General features: G+C 35.8%; 1 protein-coding gene across 1 annotated transcript in view; it reads right to left on the reverse strand.

Annotated features, from left to right (window-relative positions):
* Positions 1-18015, reverse strand: part of Glut4EF (Glucose transporter 4 enhancer factor) — a 91526-nt gene that overhangs the window by 42704 nt on the left and 30807 nt on the right. Inside the window, exons 3-4 of the mRNA XM_034985544.2 lie at positions 8582-8709; positions 4907-5064 (exon numbers count right to left, since the gene is read on the reverse strand). Coding sequence (XP_034841435.1) covers positions 4907-5064; positions 8582-8709 — 286 coding nt within the window. The remainder of the gene's footprint in view (positions 1-4906; positions 5065-8581; positions 8710-18015) is intronic.

Here is an 18015-nt window from a genome sequence, read left to right on the forward strand (position 1 = left end):
TGAAAAAGACAATGCTATGATCTTTAGTTGAACTAATAGTAAGTATACTGCATATTATTATTTCAAAAACCGCTTGATTTAGCTATGTCGGTATAGGTTTTCATTTATAAAGTATCGATATGCGATTTTTATTTTTCTTATATAATAATACCTTCCTTTTCTAGACACAGTTAATCTTCTTTCTATAAAATAAAAATGAATCACTAAATGTGTTGCTCATCGCAAATCTCGAGAACAGCTGAACCGATTTCGCTAATTCTTATTTTATAATATTCCTTGAAGTACGAGGATGGTTCTTACGGAGAGAAAAATTTAAACAAATTTAATTGACTGTTAGGCGGAACGAAGTTCGCCAGGGCAGCTAGTTAAATCTAAATATAACAGTACTAATATAGTTTTCTTCATACCATATCTCTGACGCATTACTAAGTAACAATTTCCGTTTGCGACTGTTAATCAGAACAGTTGCCAAGTGTACTCATGTGATTCCACCGGCGACACCGAGTCTGGGACAAGCCATTGTTGCACAAATAATAGTCCAAGAGTATTAGTCGCGATTTGCGTAGGAGTCAGTCAGTCATACATGCACTGATGTTTAGCAATGCAATGCACGATTGTTCCTTCAATCAACTAGGTACATTTTATTGTTACGACTTTGTTCGGAAAATACCTATAACCAGTGAGCTATAACCACTGATTTTCAATTATTTATCAAACACTTATTTACATAATATACACAACATATTTTTTAAATGTGTCGTTTCGACTGGAGGGATAGAAAGTTGTTGTAAAATATGCTTAATTCGTACTAATCATAAATTAATCTTGAAATAAAAATCAATGTGCCTTATAAAAAATACCAAGAACTGAAGGTCACTCTTCGAAGTGCAACAAGTTTCATTTATCAAACTGTCAATATATTGAATTGTAATGGTCTCGTTAATGTAGTCTAACTCTAGTTGGAATTTAATTCCGACCTTTTACGGTTTTACTTATAGATACAAGTGCTACTGTTGAAATAAATAATCAATAGCCTTTGAAACGACACGGAAATACAAGATTGATTTGTATCAAGATACCTACCATTCCATGCGGACCGATCGAGCTTTTGTAGCGAATATTTATCTTATTGTAAGCAGGTTAACAAAATAATCCACTGACAAATCTGGTTTTGAATAACAAATAATCCCTGTAATTAAATACCTCAAATACTGGAAATAGGACTAAACAATTTCAAACATTGTAATTTTGTTGACACAACATTGAACATTGAAAACTTTTGAAATGTTAGCGTGTCTTACTGCAGTAGAAAATTAGTAAATGAAGCCAATATTTTTTTATATTACAGCTACTACGTCTATTATTTTTGTGTAAACTTGTTACATAATAGTAGTCATACAGTTAGTAGTCAAAAAGAGCGCGTCTTGTACACCCACGAGATTTTGGCCGTCACCACAAGGTTGCGCGTGAGCGTGGGCCTGAGATATCTTGCACGCCAAACAACAGGACGTCTTACAAACGTACAAACTGCGTATGAATGAAAATGACGCCAATTCGAAGGTACACAAAAGTTAATTACGTGTAAAAGAAAACAAGTTTATCTATTCTACTTATTACTATCTAAATTTATTTATTTTTATGTTTTTACGTAATACTTTAACTGTATCTTCACAATGTTTTCTGAATAGGAGGCTTGACTTTTATTTCTGGCTAAAAGTAAAAATATATTTGTAGCTTAAAACCTACTACCTACGGATTGCCTACCTGATATTTAAAATCTCTAAGCATTAATAATGCAAGCGCACCCATAAGTATTCTTGGTATTAAGCCTGTGCGTAAGCAATGTCCGACCCATGCTGAATGCAGGAGTTACGTAATTATTGCCTGAAGAAAATGCATTCGACATTAGACAATGCCCGATGCCCATTACGATGGACGAGACGGTTGGCGGAAAAATCTGTCCAATGCTTAGTTTGGTGGACGCATTATAACAACGATCTCATTCGATGTTCAGTCCACAGCGCTTCATTTCTTCTCTTTGTTGAATGCTTATGTCATGACTCATAATTAACTTTTATTCTCACATCTACTGTATACCCACAGTATAAATTTACTAACAAAGACCGCGGTCATAACAAAACGTACATTGCGTTGCGCTTAAACAATTTCTAAAGATGTAAGGTGCTTAAAACTCCTTTGTTTGTCAAAGTGCTCACTATTTTCGTATTAAAGTAGTGTGTCCGACGTGTAACAGTAAAATAATTGCTTTGTTTGGAAGTCAACCATACGTCACGTAAGGTAGCAACGTGCCCTATATTTTGAACTTTACAATGAGTTCATTATTTAACAGTTGTAACTGCTATAGGTACAATAATCCCAATTGTGTTCAGTAGATCGCGAGTGAATTAATTTCAAGGATACGCTTGTTTAACGTGGCATTGGATGTTGTTGGTATGCACTAGGTATGCAGTAGCGTTGTATAAAATCAAATGTTCATTATAATAGATATTATAAGAATATAAACTTTCAAAGATTACAAAAAAATCTTTATTGCTTCGTAATATTACACTTAATCCTTTGCGTTTATATTTAGAAAATATTTTTCTTCAAACATATTATACCTACCTAGTTAATAGTTCTGCCTCTCAAGACGGACTCGTCCAGTTCGCGTCGTCATGCATTTGGTTGTGCAACAGCGTATAGTAATAATAACAAATTACGCTTTTAAGCGTATTTAAATACTTTTTCAATAAAAGTTAATATTCACACTTTGGAAATCCTCAATAATTTAATAAGGAAGTCGTAACGCACTTTTACTCGTAATATCTGATATGAATTCGTAATTAATAGTCGCGATTAATAGCAAAGAACGGAGATGATACGTGTTACATGTTGTCAGTCGTAAACGTATTTATGACAAGTTTACAATGGAATTACATAATGAGCGACCACAGTACTGTGCCTTGACATTGTACGATACACTGAACTGTGCACGTGTATCGTAAATCATATATATTATATTCTCGATACTTGCAACTAGCACTTACGTAAATATAATGTGATGTGAACAGCTGCCTATGAAAATAATTTTTCTGTCAATGCCTGATACCTATTTCATTTTTTCCACATATTTATTTACGCACAACTGGAGATGTTCTGTTTTCTATAATACGATGGTCCGGTCGTGGTTGTTTCAAAATTACAAAACGAAACAAAGGTCATGGTATTAGAATAGTCAAGGTACACAAAAAACTAATGCTCTTTAACTAATTTTTCTAGTTAAAAATGTGATTATATCTACCCAATAGCAATCGTTTCGTATTTAATAGTATAGTACATTAGCAAAGAAATCGCAAGTATATGAACAGAGGATAGGAAACTGCCGCTATTAAATACTTATCAAGAGCTACCTACTTCATGCTTTTCCGTTCCACTTTTTTGTCAATTTACATTGTAAATTGTACCTATTGATTAAAAATGAAAGTAAATTTGTAAAGATAAAGGCTGGTAGGTAAAGACATTTAAGGAAAAATTATAGAGTCTTGGAACATAACATTTTATTATATCTTGGAAATGCCTGGAACTCGTGGTTGAACTTCCCTAGTAAAAATTTATGGTAAACATTGTTATTTACCGGTCAGAGGTATTTATTACGTAGAATCCGAAGTTATATTGCCAGGCGTACAGATACATATGTTGATATTAGCTTATTAATGTTTATAGCAGTATTCAAATAAGTTATTTAACGCAGATACCGACTCAAGGAACAGATTTGCGAAACCAGGAATAGGAATTGCATGGTCGTGATATAATGGCCTCTAACGACGTCGAACAGGTGTCTAACTGGTGAAAGTTATATTGTACAGGCTATACGAATCGTTTGTAAATGTCGAATAAGGCAGTCATTATCATTATGACACAGCGAGATTGCACGGACAAAAGATTGACTTGCATCTGTGCGTTTGAATCACTTTTATGCGTCACATATCTAACGTTTCCTTTTTAATGCAATTAATATAAATTATTCGCATATAACTTGTAAATCATAAAGCTTAAGACTGTTCAGAGGCTTTTAAGTGACATCGGAGTTGAGGTAAATCTGTCGTTTATCGACTGCCTAACGAACGTCGTGATTCGATCACTCAATACCTTAATCCAGTTTCACGTTCGTATTTAAATTAAACTTAAAAATAATAATAGGGGCTCTCTGGTTATTTACATGTACTCGGAAAAGCTTACTTAAAAACCTTTTACTAGATGTTTTACATCTACAGTAAAAACTGATCACTTGGAAAAAAATGTTCCTCGTGGATACCTACATACGAACGAGTTGCGTAGGATCTGCTTCGTATAAAGTGTATAATTTACTTATGCACAGTCGGTTACGATATGAAAGCGAGCATGATCTGTGTCACGGTCTAATTGGGACCGGTGGTGGTGGTTGGGCACGTACAACAAGACAGTAATTTTGTCTCGAAGGATCATTACTTTACACGCAGTTTATACCGTCTTCATTCCATTTGTCTTCATATTTATAGTAACTGTAACTTAAAATTCCCGTAGCCTTACAGGTCGTCAAGTCATTAACAAGTCGTAGTTGAAAAAAATTTAATACACGACTGCCCTGACAAAAATTAATTAAACTACGTATTTTGAATTTTCTTCAAAAAAATTATATTAACAATACCCCATACATTCAAATATGCTCAGGTATTTAGAAGTTATAGTGGAATAAGCTCACATACATAGGTTCATGTATTATGTTTGTATAAATACATGAACCCTGAAAAAAATTGTGTGATAGGCACAATTTTTTGTCTACGTCTCACTACTGAGCACATAACACGGATAGGTATCTTTCACAAAAGGTAAATGAGAAGAAAAATGTATGTAAACCCGTACGTACCCTCTTTTTGGTGGGTGGCTTGTCTTCGTAGTCCATGGCGATGCCTTCGTCGCTGAACGATGAAGAGACTGGAGGTGGTGACGGCGTGCCGGATCGCCATGATGAGCCGGAACTGCTGCTGGCTCCCGGAGACACAGATGACCGGTCACCCCAAGCGCCTGTCAACAACAAAAGTTTATAGGCCAGGACCAAAGATATTATAAAATAAAAACAGCTTACAGTTACCCACAAGATAGTGTAGTGAATTGTCACATCTGCACTAATATTATAAAGAGGTAAAGTTTGTAAGTGATCTCTGGAACTACTGCACCGATTTTGAAAATTCTTTCACCAAAAGGAAGCTGCATTTTCCTGAGTGATATAGGCTATATTGTATTTTCAAGTACCTACCCGTGTGAAGCCGGGGCGGGTCGCTAGTTGTTAATATTGCAACTTTTTTATGATTTGAAGAGCACTGTGGCTGAGTTTCATGCCGGCTCTTCGCAGTAGAATTTGTTTTCCGAATCGGTCGTAGAGCCACAAACGGAGCATAAGAAAAACTAGTTGTTTTACAATTAGTAAAAAAAATGATTTTGAACTCCAGATAGGCATTCGTATTTTAAAATGATAAATTAGTATTATGGTGTGTGTATGACACGCACGCGTATTATGAATATTAGTGCGAAGTTTACACACCTTTGGATAAAACGACACCTGCGAGCATGCTTTAATACATGGCAGCACAGTACTGCCCTGCTGCTTTGTCGTACGTCGCAATCGTCAATCTTTGTTACTGTCCACAGGCCTTAATAGCTCTCTAAGATATACAGTCATTTATCAACTTGCCATAACAGTTAAAGGCCCATTTTATCTACCAGCTTTTTGCATTTAGCTTAAATATGACTGTGAATTATGAATCAACGTTGTACCAACTATCCCGAAAATGGTAGTTTCTATATTTCTAAACTTAACCAGTAGCTTTAGCATTTGCTTTGTTTATTCCGTTACCATTAGGTATATGGATTATAAATGGCTATGACTACTAATTTTCATCGTAAACGTAGATAGAGTCACAGAATTTATTATTAGACATCGTTATGGGTACTCTTCAAACGTCCGTTCCGCCTGAGTCAAAACCAAATTAAGTGGGTGCTCCCGGGGTGCTGATGATTTATCAAATTGTTTACTTATTCTTATATAGCACAACAATGTTACCAATATGCTGGTGTAGGTATCTTATTCTACCCGTAAATAGTAGGTAACGAATGTGAAATGAGAATTATTTATTTATTCATAACACATATCGACTTTTTGCAATGAGTCTTTCAGTTGGCTATGGTGGGAAAGTTTGGAAATGACATCGGTAGTGTCTGCGACGTTACGTAATTAGAACGTATAGATTTTTTTTTATTTTTTTATTTTATTTATTTTAAAAAATTAAATATTAATTTCTAGAATAATCAGAATACATAATTAATAACATAAGTATCAAGATTAGAGCGCAAACAGTTACAGTAAAAAAAAGTTTATGATTGATATATCTAAAACAATGCTCTACCTACAAATTACAGGCGCATTTTCTACTCAAAATTTCGCCTTCCATTCATTCCAACGGTTACAAGTGCGTAGCACAAATAAAATTACACAGCGATAAATTACGAAACGGAACTATAGCGGCTACTTTCACTTGCAAGAACAGCTACTCGTATTTTCTCGGCACTGCATGCAGGCATTGAGTTATATATTACGGAGATGCAAACCTCATAGCATACATCAGACGTCGAAACGCGTTTACTTTACACCCGATTTCATACGAAATTCGATCGTGCGAAAAGGCACATACGATCACGATCCTTCAAGTACTTAGGTAGTGCTCGCACAGGCTTACCGCACGATACTAGGCATACGTACGATTACCACACGGCACGCCAATGAACGGGATCGTTTATGCCTTTTCGTCCGTGCTCAAACCGACCGAATTTCGTAGGAAAACAGAGCGCGGCTGTTGCGTCATACTATCGGTACTACATAAAGGTGCATAAAGGTGTGATACGAGTAATATGACAAGCTGTCACTCAGCTTTTACATGAATAACAAAAAACAGGACAGGTCCTTGTCAGGCTCAGAGATAAGGAAGTTCTATGGGACATCACCATTCCCTACCTCTAGTAAATGGCGCCTCTCTGTACACAAGCATTATTAGACCTGTGCTGAAGATGATCGTAAGTTTTTATGGAAGCCATTAGTTAGGGAGTACCTTTGTACGAAATTGCGTAATGTTAAAAGATAAGTTGCAATCAAAAGTTATGTTTATTATTTTGATCTCTTTTTGGGCTATATTTGTTCCAGTAACTATAATTAGTACAATTGACTTAAAAAAATATTTAGGTAGTTTCCGCATCTTTTAGAAGAATTTGCTGAGATTTAGATATTGAGGATTTTTCTGTCCCTATAATTCATGTAATGGTTAGAAATTATGATTGGTGTTAGGATTCACTTATCGATATCTTAGTCACTAAGACGAACAACTAAGAAGATAATAGAACTTGGTACAACACTTTGGTAAAATAAGTAATTTTTATGTTATCTATTGTATATTATTTGTGTGTGATAAAATTAAGTAACTAGCTTATGCTTGCGACTTCGTCCGCGTGGACTACACAAATGTCAAACCTCTATTTTACCCCGTTAGGGGTTGAATTTTCAAAAATCCTTTCTTAGCAGATCTCTACATCATAATAGCTAACTGCATGCCAAATTTCAGACCGATCCGTCCTGTAGTTTAAGCTGAAAAACGTGAAAAATTAAAAATGGAGCAATAGAAACATCAAGTGAAATGTAAGAATTTGATAGAAGTTTTCTTTTCTACAGTGCAAAAGCTTCATTTCAGCAAGGGTATTTCACTTGAGTGTTACCTAATAAAGGGTCTGGCTAATAGAGGTTGCTGAAAATATGCTGCACTCGAGTAAACTAGATCCCGTTTGGTGGGAGCTCATAACAGCAGAGTTACTCGGAATACCTGTCTAGACGAAGTCTAGACTTCTGTCTAGACGTTATCAACATTTTGTACAATCTAAACTCTCAATGGTTAAATTATGTAATAAATAAAACACACTGCATACTTTTGCTTAAAAATGAGAGATTTCTATCCCATTGACTAAAGCTTAAGATATGAAAGAAGCTAGCACATAGAACCTCGCAAATGGTACTAATTATATAATCCTCTAACCATCGCTTAGCGTAACAGCGCAGACAGCATAGTTTGCGTAGTCTTGCTTATATAACAGTGGATGAACGTAAACGTTAAATTATTGCATTAATTTTTTTTACTGCGTACTTCTAATTCTTAAAACTATACAAAAACAGTCGTGTATTTTGTATTCCAAAATAAGTTTAAAACATTGAAAACGTATGATGGCACTAGGTCTTTTTAAATGATCCTGCGTCTTCAAATTGTAACTTTCAACCTTTTATTAACTCTTTGATGAGCGTGTCGTTCACAATTTAGACCTGCACTATTATACACCACTACATAACACCACTTTAGTAATTAATACCTATTACTTAGAAATTAAATTGGGTGCTACGCCATGCCATAATACATTTATTATGCAAGTCCGTAACAGCCAGGTGGATTTTGGAAAGCCAATAAGGCTGGTGGCCATGATTAGCTTTAATTAGAATGCTAATACTCACTGGGCCGAGGTGAATTTGGTGAACAGCTGAGAGACATAAGGACGAGCGCTGCGTTACATTCGTTCATTTGGTCATCTCTTTCTCCGTAGCCCAAGTCGTAGGAACTACTCGGACCTCGTTTACGTGATCTGTAAACAAAGGATACAATTAAAATATGCTAGTAAGCTTTATTTCTTTCAATGGGAACGTCCGTAGTAAATTCCGTATTGCCATATCTTGACTAGATAAAAATTATTATAATATGAAGTTCTAATAAACTCGTCCATCTTAATCTAAACAACTACTACCATATGGCAAAGAGGTAGGTATATATTGGACAAGCCATTGATAAAACCAAGCAGAAACTCGTCATACTTACGTATGACAAACTGTGTGTCGTTAAATAGGGTCGACATTAAAATTAAATGTAAAAACAAATTGCGTAGAAGCAACATGTGACGTGGGTACCTGTTACGAGTTCTGACGATCTAAAAAGCATGCAATAGACCAGACCACAAGAGTCGAGATTATTAGACGAGTCGTAGGGAGTCGCTGGATTCAGGCGGCGCCAGACCGTGGCGTGTGGAAGTCCCTAAAAGAGACCTATGTCCAGCAATGGACGTCTATCGGTTGATGATGATGGTAAACACAAGGAGGTATAGTTTTGAAGTTGCCGCTAAGTTTTGTGGTCCTAAATACTTAATGACGTCATTATTTTCGTACTTAATAATATTATTATCTAAACATGCATAAGCATCATACAAGTAATTTTGAAAATACTGAAACTCAAGGAACTATTTCACTTTTCGATTAAAAAAATAAAAAAAATATCCACCCGCTACTGAGCACGGGTCTCTTTTCAGAATGAGAAGGGTTGAGGCCATAGTCCATCACGCCTGGCCTTATAAGGATTGGCAGAGTTCACACACCTTTGAAAAAACTATGGAGATATCTTAAGCATATAGATTTATTTCCTCAGATGTTTTCCTTCACCTTTAAAGCAAGTGCTTTAAAGTAAAACACATATTTAACTCTGAACAATTGCCTGGAGCAGTTATAATATACTCTAGTCGCGCATAAAGTTTTAGTGTAAAAAAATCGTATGAAAAAATAAGTTAAGGGGTGGTTGAATCTTTTGCGGTCATTCGATGAACTTCAATAGTATTTGACCTCTTAGGCTGTAGGTCTATTTTCTCTGTCTGGGTTTATAGACGAAAGTTGTATAAGGACAGGGATCATGGCACCGCGCGCAACGGGGCGATCACCCTGATCTAAGAACATCAGGTAGGTGTTTAAACAAAAGGTGCGTCCCCGAGCAACATGATGCCCTAGCCAATAGCCATATAATAAGAGATTATCTACTCTTTATTTGAAAGAAATATCGAGTACCTAATAAAACATTCTTCACAATAACCAATTTTACTAACTGCTACTACATTACTGACGAATTGAAGGACAATTAAATCTTGTTAGATTTTGTTAGATTTATTTTTACAAAAATACCAAAAGTTGATTTATAAAGGAAGTATTGATCACTAGGTACCGAAACCGAAAATCATACGAGGGGCGGCGGCAATCAATATTGCGCAAGTTCTGGACCAAGGAACTGGACTTGTGTATAGAGCATATCAGCGCAAGCTGAAAATAAAATTTTTAAGTGTCTGTATTTTAATCCGCTTCAAGTGAACATTGCATAATTTGCGAATACGTACCGAAAAATTAATCTGAGTTTTGTTGACTTTTCGCATTATAATGTTACATACACGTGCTGATAACCTACACTTATCTATATGCAGTTTTGTAATGATGACTGATAACACTCACGAATTGTTCTTAATTAACCTTCATAAAGCTCTATACATAGATATACCTACGACCTATACTGGTATACTACTGGCCTATACATATAATATATGCCTATAATATAATTGTAAAATATTTTTGAATATACTTCAGCGAATTATTTAAAATTTTAAATCTGCGAGACGACCAATCACAAATACTTAGGGTATATAGGGTAGGTAATAGGTATATTAAATTCGTTTTAAAAACCTTCGAATGAAATCAGGTTAAGCAACTCTTAAAAAGGTCAACCTTGAAGCACAGTAGGTACGTACTCGTATCTCAATTTTCAATTCAAAACAAGCTAAAATATCAAACATGTAAAGTAAAAATAGAGCGGAAAATCAGCAAACCGGTGGTAGAGTCTTGACATGTCAGTCATACTAAAGGTTCTAGTTGGCCAGTGGTGAACTACAATAATTATTTGTGCCTACACGAAATATAATTTATATATATATACTATGTAAACTTGAAACTTCCCACAAGCCTCCCACATAACTGTAACCATTATAAAATTTTACCGTAAACACATACGTTTTGATAAATAATAAAAAAAAAGTAATCGTAATAAACATTTCACTTTTATCTTTTAATTGAGATTCGGAATTAGAAATACAAATAGATTAAAATAACTTTACTTTTGAATCGTCAAATGCATCTATTCGTATTTTGTATTAAAAAAACCGGCCAAGTGCGAGTCAGACTCGCCCACTGAGGGTTCCGTACTACAATCGTATTTTTTCGACATTTTGTACGATAAATCAAAAACTATTATGTATAAAAATAAATAAAGCCCTTTCATATGACACCCCACTTGATATTGCAGTCTTACTTTGAATGTCGAAAATAGCAATATTTGTTCGAAATACATTTTAATTTTTTTCTTGTGATGTGACCACAAATTCACCTGTAGGTTTCTTGACAGACAGACAGACAGACAACAAAGTGATCCTATAAGGGTTCCGTTTTTACTTTTGAAGTACGGAACCCTAAAAAGTAGTAATAATTACTTAACAGTAGTAGGTAGTAGTAGCATGAATAATACGTACTACAACAATTTAAGTAAATATCGCCAAATTGTCACACGTTGCTTTTCCAAGTGTTCGTTGTGTAAATAAAAGAAACGACGAAGTTTATCGGGCATTTACATTAGGTATTATAATTTATAACATCTGTAGCATTGTAATCAAAAGACGTCAACATTAAAATTAACAAAATATTCACAATAGGTATTTATAAATATTCAATATGTTTCATATTTCTGTACAATAACCTCAGGGAATCCACTTATTTCGGGCTAGCTATTTTATTACTAACTCAATTTCTTTCCTTTTGAAATTATACATATAAAGCACCATTTAACGCTTTGGCAGATTTTTTTTACAATACTCGTACATATATGTTACTAGAAGCTAATTAGTAGTCTGTACCTACCAGATTACCGCGTTCAATTGTACCTAAATGGTATCATCACGTACGATCAGAAGGTGAGATAGTTGTTACGGCATAAATCTGTTATTAACTAAACAGTCAAAATCTGCAAAAAGCATTACTAATGAAAAGAGAGAAAAGGAAATTGTCATAATTCCGTAAAAATCATCGACATACTTAGAATATAAAAATTACTTCATCGAATGTAAAACTTTTTAAAAATTAAGTCATACCTACTAATTAAAGATGAAAAGAATAGCGGTCAGTGTCAGCCAAAAAGTTTTATTCCACTGCCAAGAACATATGACTTTGATTAAATTAAATATATTGCAGGTTATTCGCCGGCGAGGAGACGTTCACAAGGTTCAAAGTTCTAAAAACCCGAGATAATTGACCTGGAGGCTGTGTAGACGTCCTAGGAGCAACAGGCGCCACCGCCTATATGAATTACGTTCATTGACTTTCAGGCGTAGGATCGCTGACCGAAAAGATCTATCGCCAATAAATTATAGCCAACCAGTTTGTAATTTTTCTGGTTTAAACAGAAAAACTTATTAATACTTTTTGTCTTCTAGGTACCTACTTAATTTTGAAGACTTTTTATGTTAATGTATCTTAAGATTTATTTGTTTTAGAAAACCTACAATAAATTATATCTTTATTTAAACATTTATCAAATAAACTAGCTTATCCGCGCGACTCCGTCCGCGTGGACTTCACAAATTTCAAACCCCTATTTTGCCCCCTTAGGGTTTTCTTAGCGGACGATGCTCCAACAAAACCATGTTTATTCCGGATAATTGAAGTGTTACGACTCGATTTTTAACGAACGATCCATGCGTATAAAGTCGCGGGCATTATCTAGTTTGATCATAAATCATAGTTGATCTCTATTAAGAACCTCAGCCTTACGACCTAAGTACGCACCCCAGATACGAGGTGTGTTCACCCCGAGCGGCTAAGTTGCTACGACCTTCTGCAGGGTCGCTATCCGATTCCAAACAGATGATTACAGGTCACCTTAACAATATCACAGACATGCACAAGTAAATAATTGTGTATAACTAAAAGTCACCTACGCAGTTGTCGTTCGGTATAATAACGAGTGCTAATTACATAATCCATTTTTCAAAGCGGTGACATGTTTTAGGAAATATGCCGAATCCACATGTATTAAACTGCACTTACCTCGTGTATTTGTAATGTACACTATAATATCCTAACACAGGTTAATATTCAATGATGTTATTTATCAAGCGATAAAAATATTTCAATCTATCGAAAACTCGTATGATAAGCTAGCAGGGGCAAACTAAGGTTATATAGGTAATTCATACTAATATTATAGTGTGTGTATAATAATTGATATTATGTCTGTTTTCAAGGTCTATCCATTTAACCGGTTTTGACGAAATTTGGTACAGAGAGACCTTGCAACCCGAAGACAGACATGGTCTACTTTTATCCCAAAAAATCAAAGATTTCTCATGAGGTTTTCAAAAACCTAAATCCATGCGGACTAAATCGCGAGTGTTTAAGATTTTTTTCCAGTCAAAGATAATAAGTAATAACATCACAAGTCACTACCCATATAATAAATGCGGAAGTATGTTTCTTTGTTGACTTATCGGTTTGCTGGTTTGTCTTTCAGTCACGTCGCAACGCAGCAACGGATCGATATGATTTTTTCCGTGGTTATAGAGTTAAAGAGTGACATACTACTCCTACTTTTTATTCCGGAAAATCAAAGAATTCCCACGTGATTTATAAAACCTAAAGCCACACGGATGAAGTCGCGGGTATCAGTTAGTTATTTGATAAGTAATTAAAAAAAGTCGTACATTGTTATGAATACTGCCACTAGTGCCACTGGTTTTACGCAGTGTGCTTATTTGGTCGCAATAATTGGATCGCGGCGGCCCGTTCGCAGCGCACGCCCGCGTAAAAATAGCAAAGACACGTAATTTCCTCTAATACGCTGACGTAACGTGAAACGTATCACTTCTCGCTCAACGTGTTTGATGATTTCAAGGAATTTCGTTCCTATTTCGTTTGATTGCGATCGAATCATTACAGATCGGCTACTTCCAACAGAACGTGGATGCTTATAATAATTGCAGTAAAAGTGTTATAAATCAGTGCGCTAGTCAGTGCTGAGGGTTTGGCATATTTCAATATCCTGTACCTTCATGGTCTCATTCTGTGAGGAAATCCGTGCTCAGTAGTGAATGAGCGATGGGTTGATAATGGTGTTTTTATTTTTTCATTCTGATACAAGTTAGCTTTTGACTACGATCTCACCTGGTGGTACCTACTCGATGCAGTCTGAGGTGGAAGCAGGCTAACTTGGAAGGGGTATGGTAGTTTCACTAAACCCATATACCTAATCGGTTTCTACGTGGCAACGTACCGGAACGTTAAATTCCTTGGCGGCACGGCTTTGCCTCCCACCAGATCAGACCAGAAACAATTTCTAAATTAGGTGTAAATTCCCAAATTACCCCTGCCGGGAATCAAGCCCGGGACCTGCCGCTTATAAGACCACAGCGTTTACTGTGCCAGGGAGGTCGTCAGAAAATATTAGTAGTGTAGTAAAGTCTGATAGTCAAGTAGTAGGTAAGTGTCACTTTTAAACAGCTTTTATTATCTTAGCTTATCGTTTCAATATTCATTTATAAAACAATTTAGCATGCACATGCAGGTATTAGATACTTTTATTTAGCTGCAGCCTGTTGCCAGCCGGCCGGCATCTGCACATAGTTAGCTCAGATCGCTCGTGCCGCGGCGCGTAGTACAGGCACCGGCATGTAGATTAAAGTAGCCACGTAACATTGAGAACGACCTTGCTGCCTGTTGCCGGCTGCCGCGCCACCAACTCGCACTACTAATACCAACCAACCATCCATACTATTTTTTTTTTTCAATTTTGCTATTTGCGATCAGTCCGAGGACTTTTAGCAAATAAGGTGTAGGTGATTGTTTTGCAGCGGCTGCTCCTCTTTAGGAGCTAGCACTCAACTCTTTATTGCCTATCAAGAAGCGAGGTCGAGAATACATTTCCTCTTTAGGCGTCTCGGGTAGTCCTCAATTAAGAGCCTGGTGGCTAGGTACTAAGGTTTACTCTAGGTTTGTCTGCTTGTCTGTCGGACTGTCTGTCTGTTTGTCTGCTAGCTTTTCAGAACCTATTCGTTAAACCGATATTGATGAAAGGTATGTTAGATTACACCTCGGGGAAGGGCATAGGCTACTTTTTATTCCGGAAATCAAAGAGTTCCCACGGGTTTTTTTCTAAATCCATGCGGACGAAGTCGCGGGCATCATCTAGTTTACAATATATGCACGTTTTTCTTTATTCATCGTTCTTTAAAGTATACATTACTAAAACACGCAAGAGTATTCAATTTAAATTACTTCCTGCTTCATTATCGTACGCCTAATAATAATAATAATCTTATAAAACATGATAAAAATGAGAAAAATAAATAAATGAGAGAGATAATAATCTTAGAAGTTTCGTAGCAGGATTGATTAATACGTAGTTGAAGTTGAAGCCATATTTGCAAGACCGATGAGCATGAAACAATGGAGGAAGGTTAGTTAAATAGGTTCTATTATCATATCACATATGCAAAGGCATGGTGAATGATAAAAATAATAACTATTTCTCATACGATTCAATCATTAATCGTTGAATTAAATTTTGTTTGTTCAACTTCAAACAATTTTATTTTGTTATCCGTTGAACACGATTCTTTTAATTGCGCTAACTGAAACTTAACTTGTGGAGGTGGAAACTTCTTTAAGCGCGTTGGGCAATTTTGGGATGGTCAAAAGCTTCAAGGTCGCGTCACCGACATGCTAATGGTAATAGTGCTCGGAGTGCCGATTTACGTAAAAACTAATTTAAATTTTTGATTTTACGGGCAATTTTAAAAATCCAAAAGAAAAACTTCTGCCGGCAGTTCCTAATTTTATTTTTTTCTTAACAAAACGTTAGATACAAGCCAAAAATCATTGTAGTTACTGAATTCCTAAGTTATATGCTGTTCTTCAGTTTTCAAAGTCGCAGTACGACAGTAGCGTAAAAAATATTATCAATCAGCTGGTTGATAGTATCGTAATTTTCTATGATTTGTTAAGAGTAACTGCTGAGATGCTAGTGAGTTTCTTGCCAGCTCTCACAGTGGAATCTGTTTTCCGGCGCGGTAGTAGAGTCACAAACGTAGCATAGTTATCCTACAATCTACATGAAAAAAATCAATTTAGATTTTTAGATTTCTTACAACAGAAGTACAATATACTTAGCGTAAATCTAAAAATAATGTTAAACAGTAGGATGAACATACATATAAAAAAAAGGAAATTATTTTCCTACAGTTGTAGAATGTTGCGTAGCGGTTGTGTAGCGTCTACGCAATGTAAAATAGAGCTTGGACTTATTTTCGTAAAGAACTTAAATTTTTTTCGCGGAATTAAAAAAATTGAATCGTTTCAGCATTGACATCCAAGTTTCAGTTGATGTAGGTCGTGGAGTAATTTTTTACGGATACAAAAAGTGCGATTAAGCTAGCGCGATAGGTACATTCTGTCGGCAAGGCCTGCCCCACTCTGCTGGAGCCGGATGAGGTCATTGTTGTTCTTGTTCGACGTTCGCGGCGAATGGCAATCACTTTAGATATTACTTATTAGGTAGGTTTGCTGCTTTATTTCAGGTTTTGAACCAAATTTTAAAAAGCTATTTGTTAATATGTCGTAAATAATCCGTCACAAGCTTGCGGTTAAAATGACCTTTTGTGGTAGGCCTAGATGTCAAATTTTTATCAGATAGGTATATTTCGTACTTTCGTCAGTTTATACCAGTCTATTGTTTGCTCTTTCGTTACTTATGCGTTCGCGCATTGTTCATCCCCTTAAATTGAAACTTGTATAGTTGTATACTAATTGCTGACACTTGAGTGAAGGTAGAAGCATAGTTGGTATGTTGTCAAAGTAGGTATTGCAATGTAACGCATCCCGGGCATAGCTAGTAGTCATAAAACGTATTTCTTGTAGTTTAAATTTGTTGTTACAAAATAAAATCCAAGCAAATTAAAATACAAATTAGTTTTTAGGGTTCCGTACCTCAAAAGGAAAAACGGAACCCTTATAGGATCACTTTGTTGTCTGTCTGTCTGTCTGTCTGTCTGTCTGTCCGTCTGTCTGTCAAGAAACCTACAGGGTACTTCCCGTTGACCTAGAATCATGAAATTTGGCAGGTAGGTAGATCTTATAGCTGACATTTGGGGCAAAATCTGAAAACCGTGAATTTAGGGTTAGATCACACAAAAAAAAATTAATTGTAATCATGAACTAATAATTAGTATTTTCAACTTTCGAAGTGAGTAACTATAGGTATCAAGTGGGGTATCATATAAAAGGTCTTCACCTGTACATTCTAAAACAGATTTTTATTTATTTTTATGCATCATAGTTTTTGAATTATCGTGCAAAATGTCGAAAAAATACGACTGTAGTACGGATTCCTCGTTGCGCGAGCCTGACTCGCACTTGGCCGGTTTTTTTTTTCTTCATTACACGGTTGTCTTCAATCATATTTTACAAATTGCAAGATGAATTCTGTCTTAAGATCTTCGTATTCTGGGAATAATTATATGCTTTTGTAGGTACCTAACTACCTATATCGAACAGTTTTTTGTTCCCGTGTGCGGTGGAATAACCTGCCGGTAGGTCAATGGAAAGTCAGCGAACAGTTTAATTCGGATGACTAATCGTTCATATGTCCTTCATAACGTGGATTGTTACTTTTGAATAATGTTTAACTGCGTTGAAAGACTGAAACAGGAAACTCAACGTCAGCTCGCGCTAATATTTACGCAGAACTGTTGGCCAGCCATGAAGGTCTAGTTATCGGAGCTCGTGGAATAGATCCTTACTGAATTGTCAAGTGTTGCAGTCATATGCAGGTACTTAGAACTTTACGAGAAACTTGTTGCAGGAACAATGACAAAATGACAAAATGTGTTTTGGAAGCTGCTTCTGGGAGATGGAGTCCAAATTGTGTACAAATGTTAAAGGAGGAGCTCTATAATGGTAGAGGAAGCCTTAACTCAGCAGTGGATTAAGAGGAAGCTGTTATTTTAGACTTCCTTTACCGACTCTAGCTTCTTTACTTTGGGTCACCA

Source organism: Maniola hyperantus, chromosome 4, assembly GCF_902806685.2.
Source record: "Maniola hyperantus chromosome 4, iAphHyp1.2, whole genome shotgun sequence".
Classification (NCBI taxonomy): domain Eukaryota; kingdom Metazoa; phylum Arthropoda; class Insecta; order Lepidoptera; family Nymphalidae; genus Maniola; species Maniola hyperantus.